Genomic DNA, 15,794 nt, shown 5'->3' with positions numbered 1-15,794 from the left:
CTCGTGTATGTATGTGTGGATGCGAGAACATTTTCTCTGTAACGATAGTTCAATACTCGTTACTCTTTTATCTATTTAAGGTTGTGACAGCTGTTTGCAATTCTTTATATACAAAGATTAGACCGTTCTTATCCGTTGGCAAAGAAAATTAGCCCATTAAATTCAAGCCGATGAATACACCGCCAAGCAAGAGGCGCAGTGACAATATCAACTAAGCGCGTTCTGGTTTTGCTTATTTTTATTTTTAAATATGAACGGAATTCACTAATATCCGTTAAAAGAATAAGTCACGTGGGAAGGGGAACCTCGTACGCTCGTACTAAAAGCCCAAAAATGAAAAATCTCTCAAAATATGAACGCTCGCTTATTTTTAATCTTTTTTATTGTAAATATAATAATACATTTATTGCTTTATTGGTGGGAATTGGAAATTTGGAACCCCGGACTCCGCAAAATTTCCGCTTTGGTCAGCTTTCACTGTCTCATCTCATCTAGTCATTAAAGCCCTTGCCGCGGGCGCAAGTGATGACGTGGCGATACTTGGTTGGGTTTGTATAATACTAGAAACGTCCGAGCTCTTCTTTTTCCTGCCTACTCATTCATGGCTTTTGAAGTGCTTCACTTTCACTGTCACCGAGTTATTTGAAGAACATAAAGTCAGAAAAGCTGATCCGACAATCATCCCCATAATCCCACATCTGCACAACAGCCAGAAGGTAATCCTTCTTCCATTTGATCTTCATTTACTTTGATGTCAACATAGTTTATTATCTTTGCCTATGGTTACAGTCGTGCATAGATTAGTCATAGCTTCTAGTGTTTAATGGGGTTCAATTTACTTTTAACATTTCAACAACATGCAGTCTCTTTCTTGTTCAGACTTATCATTTTTAATTGTGTAACAAAGACGAAGACTTCTCTCATTCATTTAGTTTCAGAATGATAATTACTTTCTTTGGTGTAATTAAGTTTATCTATTCATTGTTACAAACTTCAACCCTAAGATTTCTCATCAAATGAACTATAGGGATTCAAATTATCACTCTCTGCATCTCTCTCTAAACATAAATTGATTTGCATGTTTGATTTAATTTATATGCCTGATCCTCTAATTATTCCTTGATTTTTAGTTGTCTTGGTTAAAAACAGACTGTAGAGTTAATTAGATTTCATAGAGATGTACTCAGTGCAGCTGATTATTATTATTGTTTATTTGTATTCTTGATAAAACCAAATAGAGGAAAGATGTATAAATGCATGTTCTTTGGTTGCAGAGCAACATGTCTGTGCTCGTTAAAATTTTGAGATGCATTTTTTGCTGTTACGATGAAGATTATCATGATACTGAAAGGGACTATCGGGCGAGATTACTTGGAACATATAATCACAACTCTTCTGTCGGGAATTCTAGTTATCACAACTCTTCTGTCAGGAATTCTAGCTTTACTAATCACGATCTTCTGCGTCAACATGATTCAAACAAAATCTATTACTATGAATATTATCCGAATGTGTCAATTAGTGAGCCAACTACAAAGCAGCCTAATGCTATGTCACAGCAAACAGAATATGGTAACAAATCGTCACTGAAAGGGAATAATGAAGTGTCTCAGAGTTTAAAGAGCTCAAGACCATCACCACCTTCATCCTCCTGTTACACATGTTCATCATCACCTAATAAATCACAGTCCTTAACACAATTGTCATCATTCCCTAACCCTGCATCTGCTTCATCTAAGCCATTTCTATCACCAAAAGGACCCGCTCCATCATCTTCCAGCAATTCATCTTCATCATTCCCTAAACCTGCAATTCCTTCTTCAAAAGCATCTTCATCATTGTCTAGCCCTGCATCGTCTGCTCTTAGTCAGTCTTTATCATCACTCAAACCACATTCATTTAATTCTGATCAACATCAATTAACTGCTAAGCCACCTGAATCTCTTTCTCCCTTTAAATCATCTCAATCTTCATCTGGTTCTACTTCGACAAAGAATGACACTGCACCTAAAGTTTTGAATAAGCCATTGTTGCAGAAGGCTCCTCCATCTTCTCAGCCTACCCTTGCTCCCCTCCCCCCTGATTCAACAAATCAGCAGGAAAAGGATAGCTGTTTATTGGTCGAGAAGGGCTCATCCAATTACAAGATTCCTAAGGATATTGAAGATTTGAGTAAGAAAGACGTTGTGCCTAACGTTTTGAAGAAGCCGTTGTCTCCATCTACCTACAAAGATTACTTTGCTGCACTGCCATATGCCGAGGATTTCTACCATGTGGTGATTAATTACTTATGTCCTTTCTTCCTGATTTACTTTATTGTTTGATTTCATGCAATACATATTCATTTCTACCATCATCTGTTGTATATTCTTGTTGTTGGATATATGGGTTCAGGAGGGCTCATCATCTGTTTACATGCCTCCCAAGAATAGTGAAAATTTGATGAAGAAAGAAGCTGCCCCTGAAGTTTTGAAGAAGCCATCTTCTCCATTGTCCCGGAAGACCCCTTCATCTTTGAAGCCTGCTCTTTCTCCACTGCCTAATGATTGTACTAATCAACAAACAAAAGGAAACCGTGTATGGGTTCAGAAGGGCACATCGCCTGTTTACTTGACTCATAAGAATAATGAAAATTTGATGAAGAAAGAAGCTATGCCTGAAGTTTTGACGAAGCCATCTTATCGATCATCCCATAAGTCCCCTTCATCTTCTAATCCTACTCCTTCTCCCCTCCCCAGTGATTCAACAAATCAACAAACAAAAGGAAATGACACATGGGTTCAGAAGGGCACATTACCTGTTTACATGACTCCCAAGAATAATGAAAATTTCATGAAGAAAGAAGTTGTGCATGAAGTTCTGAAGAAGCCATCTTCTCCATTGTTCCATAAGGCTTCCTCATCTTCTAAGCCCACGCTTTCTCCACTCCCCACTGATTCAACAAATCAGCAGAAAAAGGCTAGCTTTATATGGGTTCAGAAAGGCGCAACTAATTACAAGATTCCCAAGGATATTGAAGATTTGATCAAGAAAGACATTGTGCCAAAAGTTTTGAAGAAGCCATTGCTTCCATCTACCTACAAGGATTACTTTGCTGCGTTGCTATATGCTGAGGATTTCTACGAAGAGGTGATTAATAAATGATGCCTTTGATCCCCATTTTTCTTTATTGCATGATTTCATGTGAGATAATCTCATTTCTACCATCATATCATGTATATACTTGCTTTTCATTGAAGACATATCTATTGTGATTAATGCAATACCACTCGCTCATGGTTATGCTGCAATTAAAATGGTCTCGGAAGAAGTCATCTATGTGCAATTGTACATCATGTTAATGGAATAGATTTTCAAAATAAATAGTACATACAAATACAATAAATCAAAGTTGAGTCATGGGTTAGATTGTTGAGAATTCTAAGGAGCTCTGTTGAAAGGGATATGTTTTGAACTGGCAACAGGTTGGATTGAATCAAATTTATGTGTTGTGGGACCTCTTGAAGAATCTATCTAACCTGTTCGTATAAGAAATTTAGAACCAAACGGCATAAATTATTAAAGAGTTCTTTAGGTTATATCATAGTGAATGGTGCCATCCATACCCAATTAATGTTACTTGCAGAACCCCTAGTAAAACCACTGAGAAATTATTAGTTTGCATCAGATTATAACAAGATTGGTGCAATTTGTACATCACTAATTTCCTAAAACTGAAATGTTTAGGAACACGATTTTCAGAGTGTTGGCTTGAGGTATATTTCAGTCAGGTTCGAAAACAAACTGAAGGAAATCCAAAATCTATTTACCGTCTTTTGCTTAACATAAGATAGCATGATGAATAAAAAGATTGGAAACTCTGATATTTTGAATAGTAAGTTGTTTCTTTATTGTTATTTTTTGGTTAGATTATTCCCCATGGGCGCAAATTATTGGGACAGATGCTTTTATTCAGTGAATGCAGTTCAGTTGTATTTGTATTTATGTATTCTGTCATATCTTTATTCTTGTAGGTATTCTTCCAAGCTTCTCTATCCAAAGCTTACATTTTTATAATAAGATGATTAGATGTTGCTGTGGACTGAAAACTTTCATCAAAGATTTTTCATGCTTTTCTAACATTTTAGATAATTTTTTTGGCTTTCATTGTGATCAGAAGTGGAGCGGTTTTCAGTTATTCAATGTCACATTGGAGTTGCATAAAGCTGCAATATATGATAAGTCACTCAAGAACAAGAATCTGGAGGAGAGTGATGAGACGGATGATAAACTCTTTGTAGCCTTTGAAATTGATTCTGTTCCTGAGAGGCGACCCTTTCTTTTATCTAGAGATTTTGTTTATGCACAACGTTCAGGTGGCAAATCCAAGAAGTTTCAAGTAAGTATCCTGATCTTTCAAACTTTTGATTTATAAAATCTCTCGCCGTGCTTTGGTGACAAATGTGCATATCAGCCAAATTGAAAAGAAAGATAGAGAATGAAAAAATAAAAAATGTAGAGAATAGTGAAAGTGATGCAGAGCAAGAAATTGAAGAAATCCTAATTATATTTAAATGTATAATATTTAGGAATATTTTAATTAATTTGTATTCTAGTTTAATTTGGTTTCCTATTTAGAGTCTTATTGTTTAGGTATTGCTTATTTGGGTAATATTCCTAATTTAGGCATAAGTCTTATTAAAATAGGTTTTCTAATCATATTAGGATAAGTCTTACTTAGTATAAATAAGTGTCTTTTGTAGCTTTTACAAAACAGAGAATTTTGAGTTTAATAATATTTCAATTTTCAAATCTCTTTGTGAGTATTTGAACAGTTAATTCTCGGTATTCTGTGGAATCAACGAGTCTTAACCCCTAAGTTCGCGGTATTCTTTTGAATCAACGTGAATTTAGTTGTTCTTTTATTCCGGTATTCTCTAGAATCAACGGAATATTTTGAACATTAAACTTCCGCTGCATCAGTTTGTTATGAAGATCTTTACCCATAAAGCATGCATATGGATTTGATGAAGTTGTTCACGATGATGTTTGTTATGAAGATAATGAGGAAAATGGTAACTTTGTTCCTTTCGACAATATTATTCCTTCCGAGGAGAATATTAATTGGCAATTCATGTCTACAACAAATCCTCAACACAAAGACATTGATTTGGATCAATCGCCGAAATTTGATGAGTATCTTGATATTGTGGGACGAGAAGAGGTAATTGTTCATCCATCTTTTGATCTTGTGGAGGAGAGAGAGATAGTCGTTGATACAATCTCTTATTGTTCTCTTGATTTGCCGAAAGAAGACAAAAAGAGTTGTGATATTTTTCAACAATTAGTGGATTATGAAAAGAAATTGTTTTTCTTCAACTATGTTGAAGTTCGACACGAACAATATGAGAAGACATTATTAGAGAAGTTGTTGATAGAAGAATTTATTTTACGCTATTGGAGTGATTGGATGGACGTTATTACAAAAGTTGGAAAATTTAAAGTTCGTTGTCTATGTCGAAGCTCTATTTTAAAAATTAATCCTTATGCACATGAAGATGTTCTTGAAGACTACAACATACAAAATTCGAGGACGAATTCTCTCAAGCCTGGCGGGAATGATGCAGAGCAAGAAATTGAAGAAATTCTAATTATATTTAAATGTATAATATTTAGAAATATTTCAATTAATTTGTATTCTAGTTTAATTTGGTTTCCTATATAGAGTCTTATTGTTTAGGTATTGCTTATTTAGAGTCTTATTATACTAGGATTAGTTTCCTTATTAACTAAAGTTTAAGACTTTTAAATTCCTTTCTAATTTAGAATTTTGTTTCCCTTTCAATTTAGGATTTTGTTTTACTTCATGAATTAGGATAATTACTACTACTATAAATAGCTCCCTCTTGTAGCCTTTGAAAGCAGAGAATTTTGAGTTCAATAACATTTCAATTTTCAAATCTCTTTGTGAGTATTTGAACAGTTAATTCTCGGTATTCTGCGGAATCAACGAGCCTTAACCCCTAAATTCGCGGTATTCTTTTGAATCAACGTGAATTTAGTTGTTCTTTTATTCCGGTATTCTCTAGAATCAACGGAATATTTTGAACATTAAACTTCCGCTGCATCAGAAAGTGAGTAGAGAGAAAAGTCCAAGTGTGGAAAAAGAGATGGATAGAAGTGAGGGAGATACCCATTTTTTGTTATCTCAATAAAAATCATAATAAAATACATAGTTTTAGTCCTATTTATTTTAGCCAACAAAGAACCAAAAATACAACTTCTAACCGAAGAGAGATCTGCTACTAATAAGTGATGAAAACTAAATCAATTAGCCAAAATAAATAAGGAGAAATAAAAATTCAAAATTAAACTTATTCCTAACTCAACAACTGGACCTGACAGATTCATGTTCTGTAGTCCCTGATAAGTTAACAAGACTATCTCTTGAATTTCATACAAGTGATCAAGTGCATAAACTTTTTACGTATAAGTGGCATCTAATTTGGCCATTCCTTTCGATTTTTATGTAACCAACCATTTTTTTGGTTTGAACTTCAGATTAAAGAACAAATGCTCTGTTTTAAGATAGATTATAATTTCGCACAAGGACACCCAGTAAGCTTAGCATTTTGCTGGTCATGTAACTTTGAAACTATTTTTTGTACATATCTGGATCATTTTCCATCTGGTTAATCTTGAAAGGATTGGTACAAATTGATAACATCAAAACTAGCTAGGTCATCGTCATTCAATCATTTTGTTTGTTGTTTATTGTTTGTTCATATTTCCATCTTTTCCAGAATATTTATGTTCGCAAATCCTGACCAGGGTTTCCTTTATCGAGTGGTTAAGTGGACTACTGTTTTAGTTGAATTTGAAGAAGATTTTCATTCTCAGCATCAACCCAACCACAAATATGATGTTAGCTTCTCATTCAACAGAGTCTGTTTGAAACGGGCTCACGAAGCAGTTGCAGATGCATCAGATTCTTTATTCAGGAACTACCTTTTTCCTGATTGTGCCTCCAGAAAGAGCATCCCTTACCCATCACTTTGTCCTTATAGCAATTATAAACTTGATTCGGATAGCAATTCTGCAGTGCATCAGATATTAAGCTTTGAGGGCCAGTCACCTTATCTTCTAGAGGGTCCACTCTGTAATAATTTTGTACTTTCAAAAACTGGAAATGTTGTTCGAGAAGCAGTGCTCCAAATTCGTCGGCGCTCGCCTAAGAGTCGAATTCTTATATGTGCTCCTTGGAACAGAACTTGTGATAAGCTAATGGAATGTTTGATGAAGGATATTCCGGCATCAGAAATGTTTCGAGCCAATGCTGCATTCAGAGAAGCGGATGGGGTATCAGATGAAATCTTTCAGGTATCACTTGTTGAACGGGAGTGTTTTTCTTGTCCTCCACTTGAGGAACTGAGGCAATATAAGGTGATATCTTCAACTTTTGTGAGTAGCTTTCGCCTTCATAATCAAGGAATAACTGCTGGGCATTTTAGTCACATTTTTCTCATAGACGCGTCGTCTGCCACCGAGCCAGAGACAATGATAGTTCTTGGTAATTTGGCTAACGAGAACACAAGAGTAATAGTCACTGGTGCTCCCCATAACAGTCCAAGTAGGGTTCGATCGGATATTGCTAGGAAGAATGGATTAAAGATGTCGTATTTTGAAAGACTTTGTCTGACCGAGGCATATAGGAGTTGCAACTCAATGTTCTTCTCTCAACTTTTCACAGAAGAAGTCGGATAGCTTTCTTCCATTCCCCCATATCAGTCTGGTAGCGGAGTAACTAACAGAAACCTCTCCTGTAACTAATTTGCTGCTCATGATGTTGTTACTACTTGCGTTGTGTATGTGTAGATGCGAGAACGTTTCCTCTGAGAGTTCAATACTTGTTAGTGTTTATATACAAAGATTAGACTGTTCTCATTCATTGACCGAGAAAATTAGCCCATAAAACTCAAGCTGATTAATACACCACTAAGCAAGAGGCCCTGTGACAATAAACTAAGCGCGTTCTGGTTTTACTTATTTTTATTTTTTAATATGATCGGAATTCATTGATGATCCATTCAAAGAATAAGTTGCACTTTGTAATGAAGTCTTTGAAATGAGAAAAACAAGTCATGTGGATCTACATGAAGATGTACGCGGCCCCACTTGCACTTTTTGTTAAAATTACGTGGTCTCGGTCCTCTCTTTGGCTGGGTTTATTTCACTCAAAGCCAGAAATATTATGCTCGTGTGGGTGTCTATAAATATGGATGAGGCTAAGTTGCGGCTTCTGCAAGTAACAGCTTTGGCAGGGTAAGCTTGCATGACCTTGCATCAGCAGCTTTTTCTCTCTCATCCAACACGCGTGCAAGCTTTCCATTTGCTATATTACAAACAGAATCTGTGACATAGTCCATACTATATGGATTTATATACACACGCACACAAGTTTTTCCTCATCTTCTCCTGCAGTAAAGTGCTTTGCCTTTGGACTCTTCTTTAGTGCTTTCACAAAAATTGTCTTTAGTACAAATAAAAATAAAAAACGGATCCTTGACTACTAGCATTCTTGATCTGCTCAAGAACCAAATGGTAATTATATTGCATTTGATCTTCATTAATTTTTATTTCAAGAATTAAAATCTTTTCATCTTATGGAAGAATAGTTTGAGTTTCATCTTACTTGAACATAGAGTCATGCATGCTTTATTTGATTGCTAGTTCTTCTGTTTTTAGGGGAGCTTAATCTTCTGTCCACATACTTTTAACATTCAATTAACTTGTACTAATATAATACGATTTTACATTTTCTCATGCACTTTGGTTCAGTATGATTGCTTAAATTTTATCAAATGATGTTTAAAATTCTCTTACATTACTAATCAACAATTTTTTTATGGGTTCATTTATCCTCTAATTGGCCCCCCTGATTTCCACTATAAGTAATCTTGGTTACAGAGAAACTTCAGTTTCTGATTTTCATCATTTGGATAATGTCAATTTGATTAAATGCATTACACAGTAACTTCATTGTTTCTTCTTCCTCACCAAGACGTATAAAGTTGATGTTGTCCGGCAGTGTGTGTGCATTAGGCGAAATTTTGCTATACATTTTCGAGGACCAAGATCATGGAACTAGTAATGAGACTTCAGAGATAGACCCTTCACTCGGATCACCTTCCTACAACACTTCTGTTAGGAATTCTAGTCTTGAGAATAATGAAGCATCTTCATCGTTCTCTAGACCTGCAGAATCTTCATCATTCTCTAGACCTGTAGCATCTCCACTTAGTTCTGATCAACCTCGATCATCAGCTTCTTCACCATTCTCTAGGCCTGCAGCATCTCCACTTACTTCTGATCGACCTCGAACATCGGCATCTTCATCATTCTGTAGACCCGCAGCATCTCCACTTAGTTCTGATTAACCTCGATCCTCAGCGTCTTCACCATTCTATAGACCTGCAGCATCTCGACTTCTGGTCAACCTCGATCACCAGCATCTTCACCATTCTATAGACCTGTAGCATCTTCATCGACTTCTGATCAACCTTGATCATCAGCTAAGTCAACTGCATCTTTATGTGGTTTATCTCAATCTCCTTCCATGCCAACTTCATCATCCCAAAAAGCTCCTCAGTCCTGTAAGCCCACTCTATCTTCACTCAGCTTTAATCTAACAAATCAATAGAAGAAAGCTAAATATACATGGATTCAAAAAGGGACATCACCTATTTACATGATCCCTAAGGATATTGAAAGTCTAATCAAGAAAGATATTGTCCACTTTCTCATTTCATACAAAACTTAATGCATATTCATTCTTGTGCGAATGAACTCTCGCATATACTTTCTGCTGTCCACATAATTTAGCTAAACACATAATAACACATCACGTAAATACATAGGCAAAATCATATAAATTCATATCCGTACATATCAAATATAGGTTTTTTAAACTTGTCAAACATGTACATATTGTTTATTATGATTCATTTAGAAGTTTAGTTTACTTATGTCTTGGCATCCACGTATAAAAAATGCATATTGATATAATCGACCTAAAAATCATTAACAAAACTCTGATTAGATATAATCACATTATAATCATAAACTCTAATAGCATCAAATTTTACAAGGCATATGCTGACATATTAGAAATTCAATGCTTAAACCTTCATAGCTTAATTCCTTCAAAAACTTTTGAAAATAATTACGTTTCAAACATCATCAATTTTGTCAAATAGTTTTCTGTTTCGAACATATTTGTTTTAAAAGTACAAAACAATTTTTTGTTTTATCATAAAATCATGAAATTTTCCTAAATCACTCTAGACATACATAAAAATCACTAGTCCAAATTTCATCATTTTTGAATAAATCTAGCTTCGGTAAAATAGTTTCGTAATTCATGTTCTTCACTGAAATTAGAAATTTTCAGGTTTTTAGACTTGAGTTAAAAAAATCGTAATAAATTGAATTCTTATATGATTAGTCGAAACAAACTTCAAAATATTCTTGAAGATGTCTAATTTAACATATCCAAAATCCAGAATCAAAATCAATATGTACAAATTACTATGATTTTCGAAATAACTCATTGTCAGCATATTTTCTGCAAAATTTTAAATTTCTATTTCTACTACAATTATCTAATCATACTTCTTCATAATAAATTAACAAAAACCAAGAATTGAAATTTACCTCTAATCTTCTCCCAACATAATATCAAATTCAAATTACACAACTTTGATCTCATGTGTTGCTTAGGGCCATTTGACGAAGAAGACTTCTTCTCTTTTTCTCTTCTTCTCTCTCTTTGCTCTCTTCTTCTTTCTTTCTTTTTTTTAGCCGATCTCTTTCTCTCTCTTCAATGATAAAGGCAAAGCATCTTATTCTTTTTATACTAAAATACAAAGACCACTAACAAATTGAAAAGACTAAAATACCATTAAGAGAATTGAGATATTACAGTACAAGTTGGTTCTGCACTGATATTGCTCGGAATAATTGGTTAAGGATGTCATATTTTGAGAGACTTCGTGTGACCGAGGCCTATAGCAGTTCTGACCCAATGTTCATTACAATGGTGTAAACTTTGAGATGAACTCTTTTATCCTTCTGTTGTCGTAAATCTTATCTGCTATTGCAGCAACAGCAACCTCTATTATAACTTAGTTTTCCTCTCGTGAATTTGGTACAATGCCTTGTTGTAATTGTCTGACTGCAAGATTAATTGATTTGTTATTTTCGTACTAGTTGCTCTATCTAGTTCATGCATTCCATGATGATTGAATGTTTTCTTTCTCATGAATCAACAAAAATTGAAATCTTCATAAATTGTGTGCAGGTCGTTGCATTTTCTGTCTCCATTTTAGTTCTGTTCTGACTATCATAATAGAACTCATGCGCTTGAGCGGGCTGACTACTTCGATTTTGCCGGTAGAAGTATCATAACCACCAATATTGGTTTGGAGGCATCTTTTGCCAGTAGATTCATCTTGTCGATCAAGATTGGATTTGGATTTTGGAGGCGTCTTTTAATGGGTGAAACGATATGTTGATGTTAGAATCTTTTAGTTCGTTTGTTAAGGAATAAGGATTATGATACAACCCCAATATTACAGTTAGACAAGCCCAACTCAGCTAGCTCTATCAATAGCGAGGAAAAGGCCCAGGCAAACTCAAGTGAGGCTATCCAAAACCGACCCCAAGATAACATCAAGCCAAGTCGCGTAAGGAAGCCTCCCAAATGGTTCAAGGATTACACACACTGAGCATATATGAGCAGAGGATTCGGTTTCTAACGGCTTTAGCTATTTAGAGAATAATTCTTTGTTATAGAGAGAGGTTGTTATTTAGTTTTGACAGCTGTGAGCATATTCTTGCTGCTATAAGTATTTCCATGGTTGTATTTGATGGGATATATATAAAATTCTGGACTCAGTTTCTTCTTCTTCTCTGAAATTTTCTCTCTATTCTCTCTTGCCATTCACTCGTTTCTTTAAAATTCTGGGAGCTTGCACTTGCTTGAAAAGTGTGGAAACCTTGCTGTTCGGTGTGCTCACCAGCGGCATAACAGATTAAGAACCGCAAGAGGGTTAATCAGAATAAGCATATTATGGGATGAGAGAATATCATGCCACAAAATTAGCTTTTTGCTTGGACTTAATTTAAAAGTTGGCATCTAATTAATTAACCCGGAGAAGAATAAGAGACGTGCGTGGCAGTATAGAAGTGGAACCTCCTACAGTTAAGAGTCTTGTTCAATTAAAAAAAAAAACTTTTTCAGCTTACTGACAACTCTCATCCACTCTATTTATATGCCGCACATGGGTCCACATGATGACGTGGCCTCACTTGGTTGAGTTTTCTATGCAAGAAACAATATGCTTTCATCTCCCATGCAAAGCTTTTAACTTCTGGATTCTTGAGTTGTGTTGGAGTGCCTTTTATACTGTGTGTAAGTCGTTCTTTGGAAAGGAAGATTAAACTGAAAAACCACTTGTGTAATTGTGTTCCAGTATTCTCATCTGTAACAAAAGAACCAGGAGGTAATCAATCGTGCTTTTGATCTTCACTTATTTTGATTTCAGGATAGTTTCATCTTACTAGCACTTACAGAGTCATGCATGAGTTTATTGATTTCTTTAATGGTGTTCAATCTTCTTTATTTTGCTTTCGCCGCAGGATGTTTAAGTGGATGTTCATAGGCTGCGCAGTGTATGTGTTAGGTAAAATTTTGCGATACATTTCAAGCGACCAAGATCATGGAACTGAAAGTAAGATTTCGAAGGGAGACCCTTCACACGGATCAGCTTCACTTAACACTTCTGTTAGGAATTCTAGTTATGAGAATAACGATCGGCAAGACCAATCTGATCGAACCCAAATCAAGTACTACGATAATTACCCGAATTTACCAACTAGTAGCTCAACTACAAAAAGGAGTGGAGCTGTGTCTATTGAATCAGAATATGTTAACAAGTTTATGGAAGGAACTGATGAAGCGTCCTCGAGATTGAAATATAGAACATCACAACCTCCATTTTCCTCTAAGCCATCACTCCCTAAACCCGCATCAGTTTCTTCTAAGCCATCCGTATCTCCAACTGAACCTCCACCATCATCTTCTAGTCCTAAACCTTCAATTCCTTCTTCTAAAGCATGCTCCTCGTTCTCTACACCCGTGGCACCTCCCCTTACTTCTGATCAACCTCGATCATCTGCTAAGCAATCTCCATCTTCATGTGGTCCATCTCAATCTCCCTCCGTGCCAACTTCATCATCCCCGAGCACCCCTGAGTCCTCTAAGCCCACTCAGTGTCCACTCTGCTTTAATCCAACAAATGAGCAGATGAAATCTAATAATACACGGGTTCCGAAGGGCGCATCATTCCCAAAAGCCCCTCAGTCCTCTAAGCCCACTCGGTGCCCATTCTGCTTTAATCCAACGGAGGACCAGATGAAAGCTAACTATCCCAAGGATATTGAAAGTCCGATCGAGAAAGATATTGAGCCTGAAGATTTGAAGAATCCATTGTCTCAGAAGGCGCCTTCATCTTCTCAGCTTACCCTTTCTCCGCTTCCTCCTGATTCAAAATATCAGCAGGAAAATGATCGCTATATATTGGTCGAGAAGGGTGCCTCTAATTACAAGATTCCTGAGGATATTGAAGATTTGATCAAGAAAGACATCGTGCCTGACGTTTTGCAGAAGCCAATGTCTCCATCGACTTACAAAGACTACTTTGCTGCTCTGCTGTACGCTGAGGATTTCTACATTGAGGTGATTAATTAACAGTGACCTTTTTGCATGTTATTCTTTCTAGTATCATTTCGTGCAAGCAAGAATGAACATAAAACTCATAAAATTCGATTTTAGATACATACTCAGATTATGTGCGGTAAATCGACAAGCTAAGGTTGTGCTACTGACTTCTAGTTGGAAGATGATCACAAAGCCAGAAAATTCCCTGCGATCACGTTGCAAGAACCCTCTAAGCTTGAAATCTTGGCTCAAATTCTCTCAAATTGCACTCTTTAGCTCAATGGCCTGTCTCTAGCTTGTCTCTTCTACCTTTCTCCGTGATCATCATTAAATAAGGTTAAATTATTGTTGGGGTGATCTTCTACTAAATGATCACTTAATATCTTAGGATATTTATATCATTCCCTTCAAAATTGATCCCTTGATTCTTGGTCATGCATACCTCATGAGTGACCTCAAAATGATAGAACCCTAATATATATGTATATCTATTTATATACATATACATATACATTATACATAACTTCATTGCTACCAAACGTATATTGTGTGCTGTGGCTGTTCGGTGGAAGACACCTTTGTTGTGGTTCGTGCATTACTACCCCCTTTGGAATGTTTGAGCTTACCTTGTATACGATAAAACATCATATGGGTGCTGTAATTAGCAACCATCAAACATGTTTTACTGGAGATACATGATTTTATATTTTATATCTGTGTCTCAGTTTGTCGTTAGATTTACCAATTAGGCTTCTCGAGACAAGCCTGTTTAGATTTGCGAGTAAGTGAAAACATCAAAGCACCAAATTAGTAACATTCTGATGTTATTGATAATCTTGGTGCATTTTGTGTTGGTAGGCAATTTAACAGAGATAGGCAACCCTAGTGGACTGCTTTAGCTGCAACTTACTCTGTACATACAGCCCATATCGACTGTTCATAGAAGATAACAATATTTGGTACAAAAGTGACTTTTAGGAATCTTACATGTTTTAAATGATTGAATGCAAGATGCGTCTATGGACCAAAAACATTACAGTTTCATCCAAGTGCTTTCTATCATACTTCCTAATTGTGTTTAGATATAATAATGGCTTTGATTTGATCAGAAGTGGAGCGGTTTTCAGTTATTCAATGTCACATTGGAGTTGCATAAAGCTGCAATATATGATAAGTCACTCAAGAACAAGAATCTGGAGGAGAGTGATGAGAAGGATGATAAACTCTTTGTAGCCTTTGAAATTGATTCTGTTCCTGAGAGACGACCATTTCTATTATCTAGAGATTTTGTCCACGCTCGACGTTCAGGCAGCAACGCCAAGGAGTTTCAAGTAAGTCTCATGAGCTTTCAAACTAAGAATTTGTAGAATCTCTTTTAGTGATAAATATTCATATCTTCTGCCAAATTGAGAATCTATTTTATGCTTCTTTCTCCCTATGCTTTCAAATTTTTGGAATATAATTCTAGTCGCAGCTATCAATATAATTTATAAATTATGACATTTGAAATTCTGCAAACCTACTTAATTCAAACCTACTTAATGCAAACTATTGCTCAGTTTGAACTATAGATGAGTGATGAGCATATAATACATACATATTTTACCATTAATTAAATAATTGTTAGCTATATTTATTTGTTATTTTTAATTAATTGAATTATTTTATTGAATAGGGAATTAATTGGAGATTATGAATAAAAAGAACATAAAGGAGTTCAATTTGTAAGCATTAAAGATTAATTGATTTTTGGAAGAAATTAGACGTACATGCATGTGGAAATCAAGCCAAGAAACCGAATTCAACAAATTCATTTACCCATGCACATGCGGACAAAGAAGATAAATGGATGGAAAGCAACGTAAAGGGGCCCACACTTGGCTTTTACAATTGGAAAAAGGAATCCTAGTGCAAGCCTAATTGGTGAGCACGTGAGTGAGAGTAAAGAAAATTAAAAGGCCAAGCCTTTTGGCTTAAGGAAATAACAAGGTCGGTGGGGCCTATTTAAAGAGTAATATAAAAGCAAGCTTTTGGC

At 35.6% G+C, this 15,794-nt stretch overlaps 2 protein-coding genes and 1 long non-coding RNA gene across 6 annotated transcripts in view; 2 read left to right on the top strand and 1 right to left on the bottom strand.

Annotated features, from left to right (window-relative positions):
* Nucleotides 1-197: 197 nt before the first annotated feature.
* The window catches only part of LOC102625081 (uncharacterized), a 26,622-nt gene continuing 11,025 nt past the window's right edge, over nucleotides 198-15,794 (top strand). For 2 of the 3 annotated variants that reach the window (XM_052439475.1, XM_025101116.2), the window contains exons 1-4: nucleotides 198-716; nucleotides 1,275-2,276; nucleotides 2,395-3,129; nucleotides 14,869-15,090. In XM_052439475.1, the coding sequence (XP_052295435.1) occupies nucleotides 1,281-2,276; nucleotides 2,395-3,129; nucleotides 14,869-15,090 (1,953 nt within the window). In that variant the 5' untranslated portion in view covers nucleotides 198-716; nucleotides 1,275-1,280. Of the gene's footprint in view, nucleotides 717-1,274; nucleotides 2,277-2,394; nucleotides 3,130-4,156; nucleotides 4,379-6,810; nucleotides 7,928-14,868; nucleotides 15,091-15,794 lie in introns of those variants that run through there. The other variant, XM_052439474.1, reaches the window with a different exon arrangement.
* Nucleotides 8,842-12,056, bottom strand: LOC102624518 (uncharacterized). Its single transcript, XR_371230.3, has 2 exons — nucleotides 10,693-12,056; nucleotides 8,842-9,664 (listed from the first exon to the last, which is right to left on the bottom strand). It is a non-coding gene; the product is annotated as an uncharacterized LOC102624518 (long non-coding RNA).
* The window catches only part of LOC127901778 (uncharacterized), a 12,601-nt gene continuing 9,165 nt past the window's right edge, over nucleotides 12,359-15,794 (top strand). The window contains exons 1-3 of one of the 2 annotated variants that reach the window (XM_052439477.1): nucleotides 12,359-12,542; nucleotides 12,679-13,777; nucleotides 13,874-13,913. In XM_052439477.1, coding sequence (XP_052295437.1) covers nucleotides 12,680-13,777; nucleotides 13,874-13,912 — 1,137 coding nt within the window. In that variant the 5' untranslated portion in view covers nucleotides 12,359-12,542; nucleotide 12,679 and the 3' untranslated portion in view covers nucleotide 13,913. Of the gene's footprint in view, nucleotides 12,543-12,678; nucleotides 13,778-13,873; nucleotides 14,846-15,794 lie in introns of those variants that run through there. The other variant, XM_052439476.1, reaches the window with a different exon arrangement.

This window comes from Citrus sinensis, chromosome 4 (genome assembly GCF_022201045.2).
Source record: "Citrus sinensis cultivar Valencia sweet orange chromosome 4, DVS_A1.0, whole genome shotgun sequence".
Lineage (NCBI taxonomy): Eukaryota > Viridiplantae > Streptophyta > Magnoliopsida > Sapindales > Rutaceae > Citrus > Citrus sinensis.
Note: the sequence above shows the minus strand (reverse complement) of the source record. Positions and strands in the feature narration are given on the sequence as shown.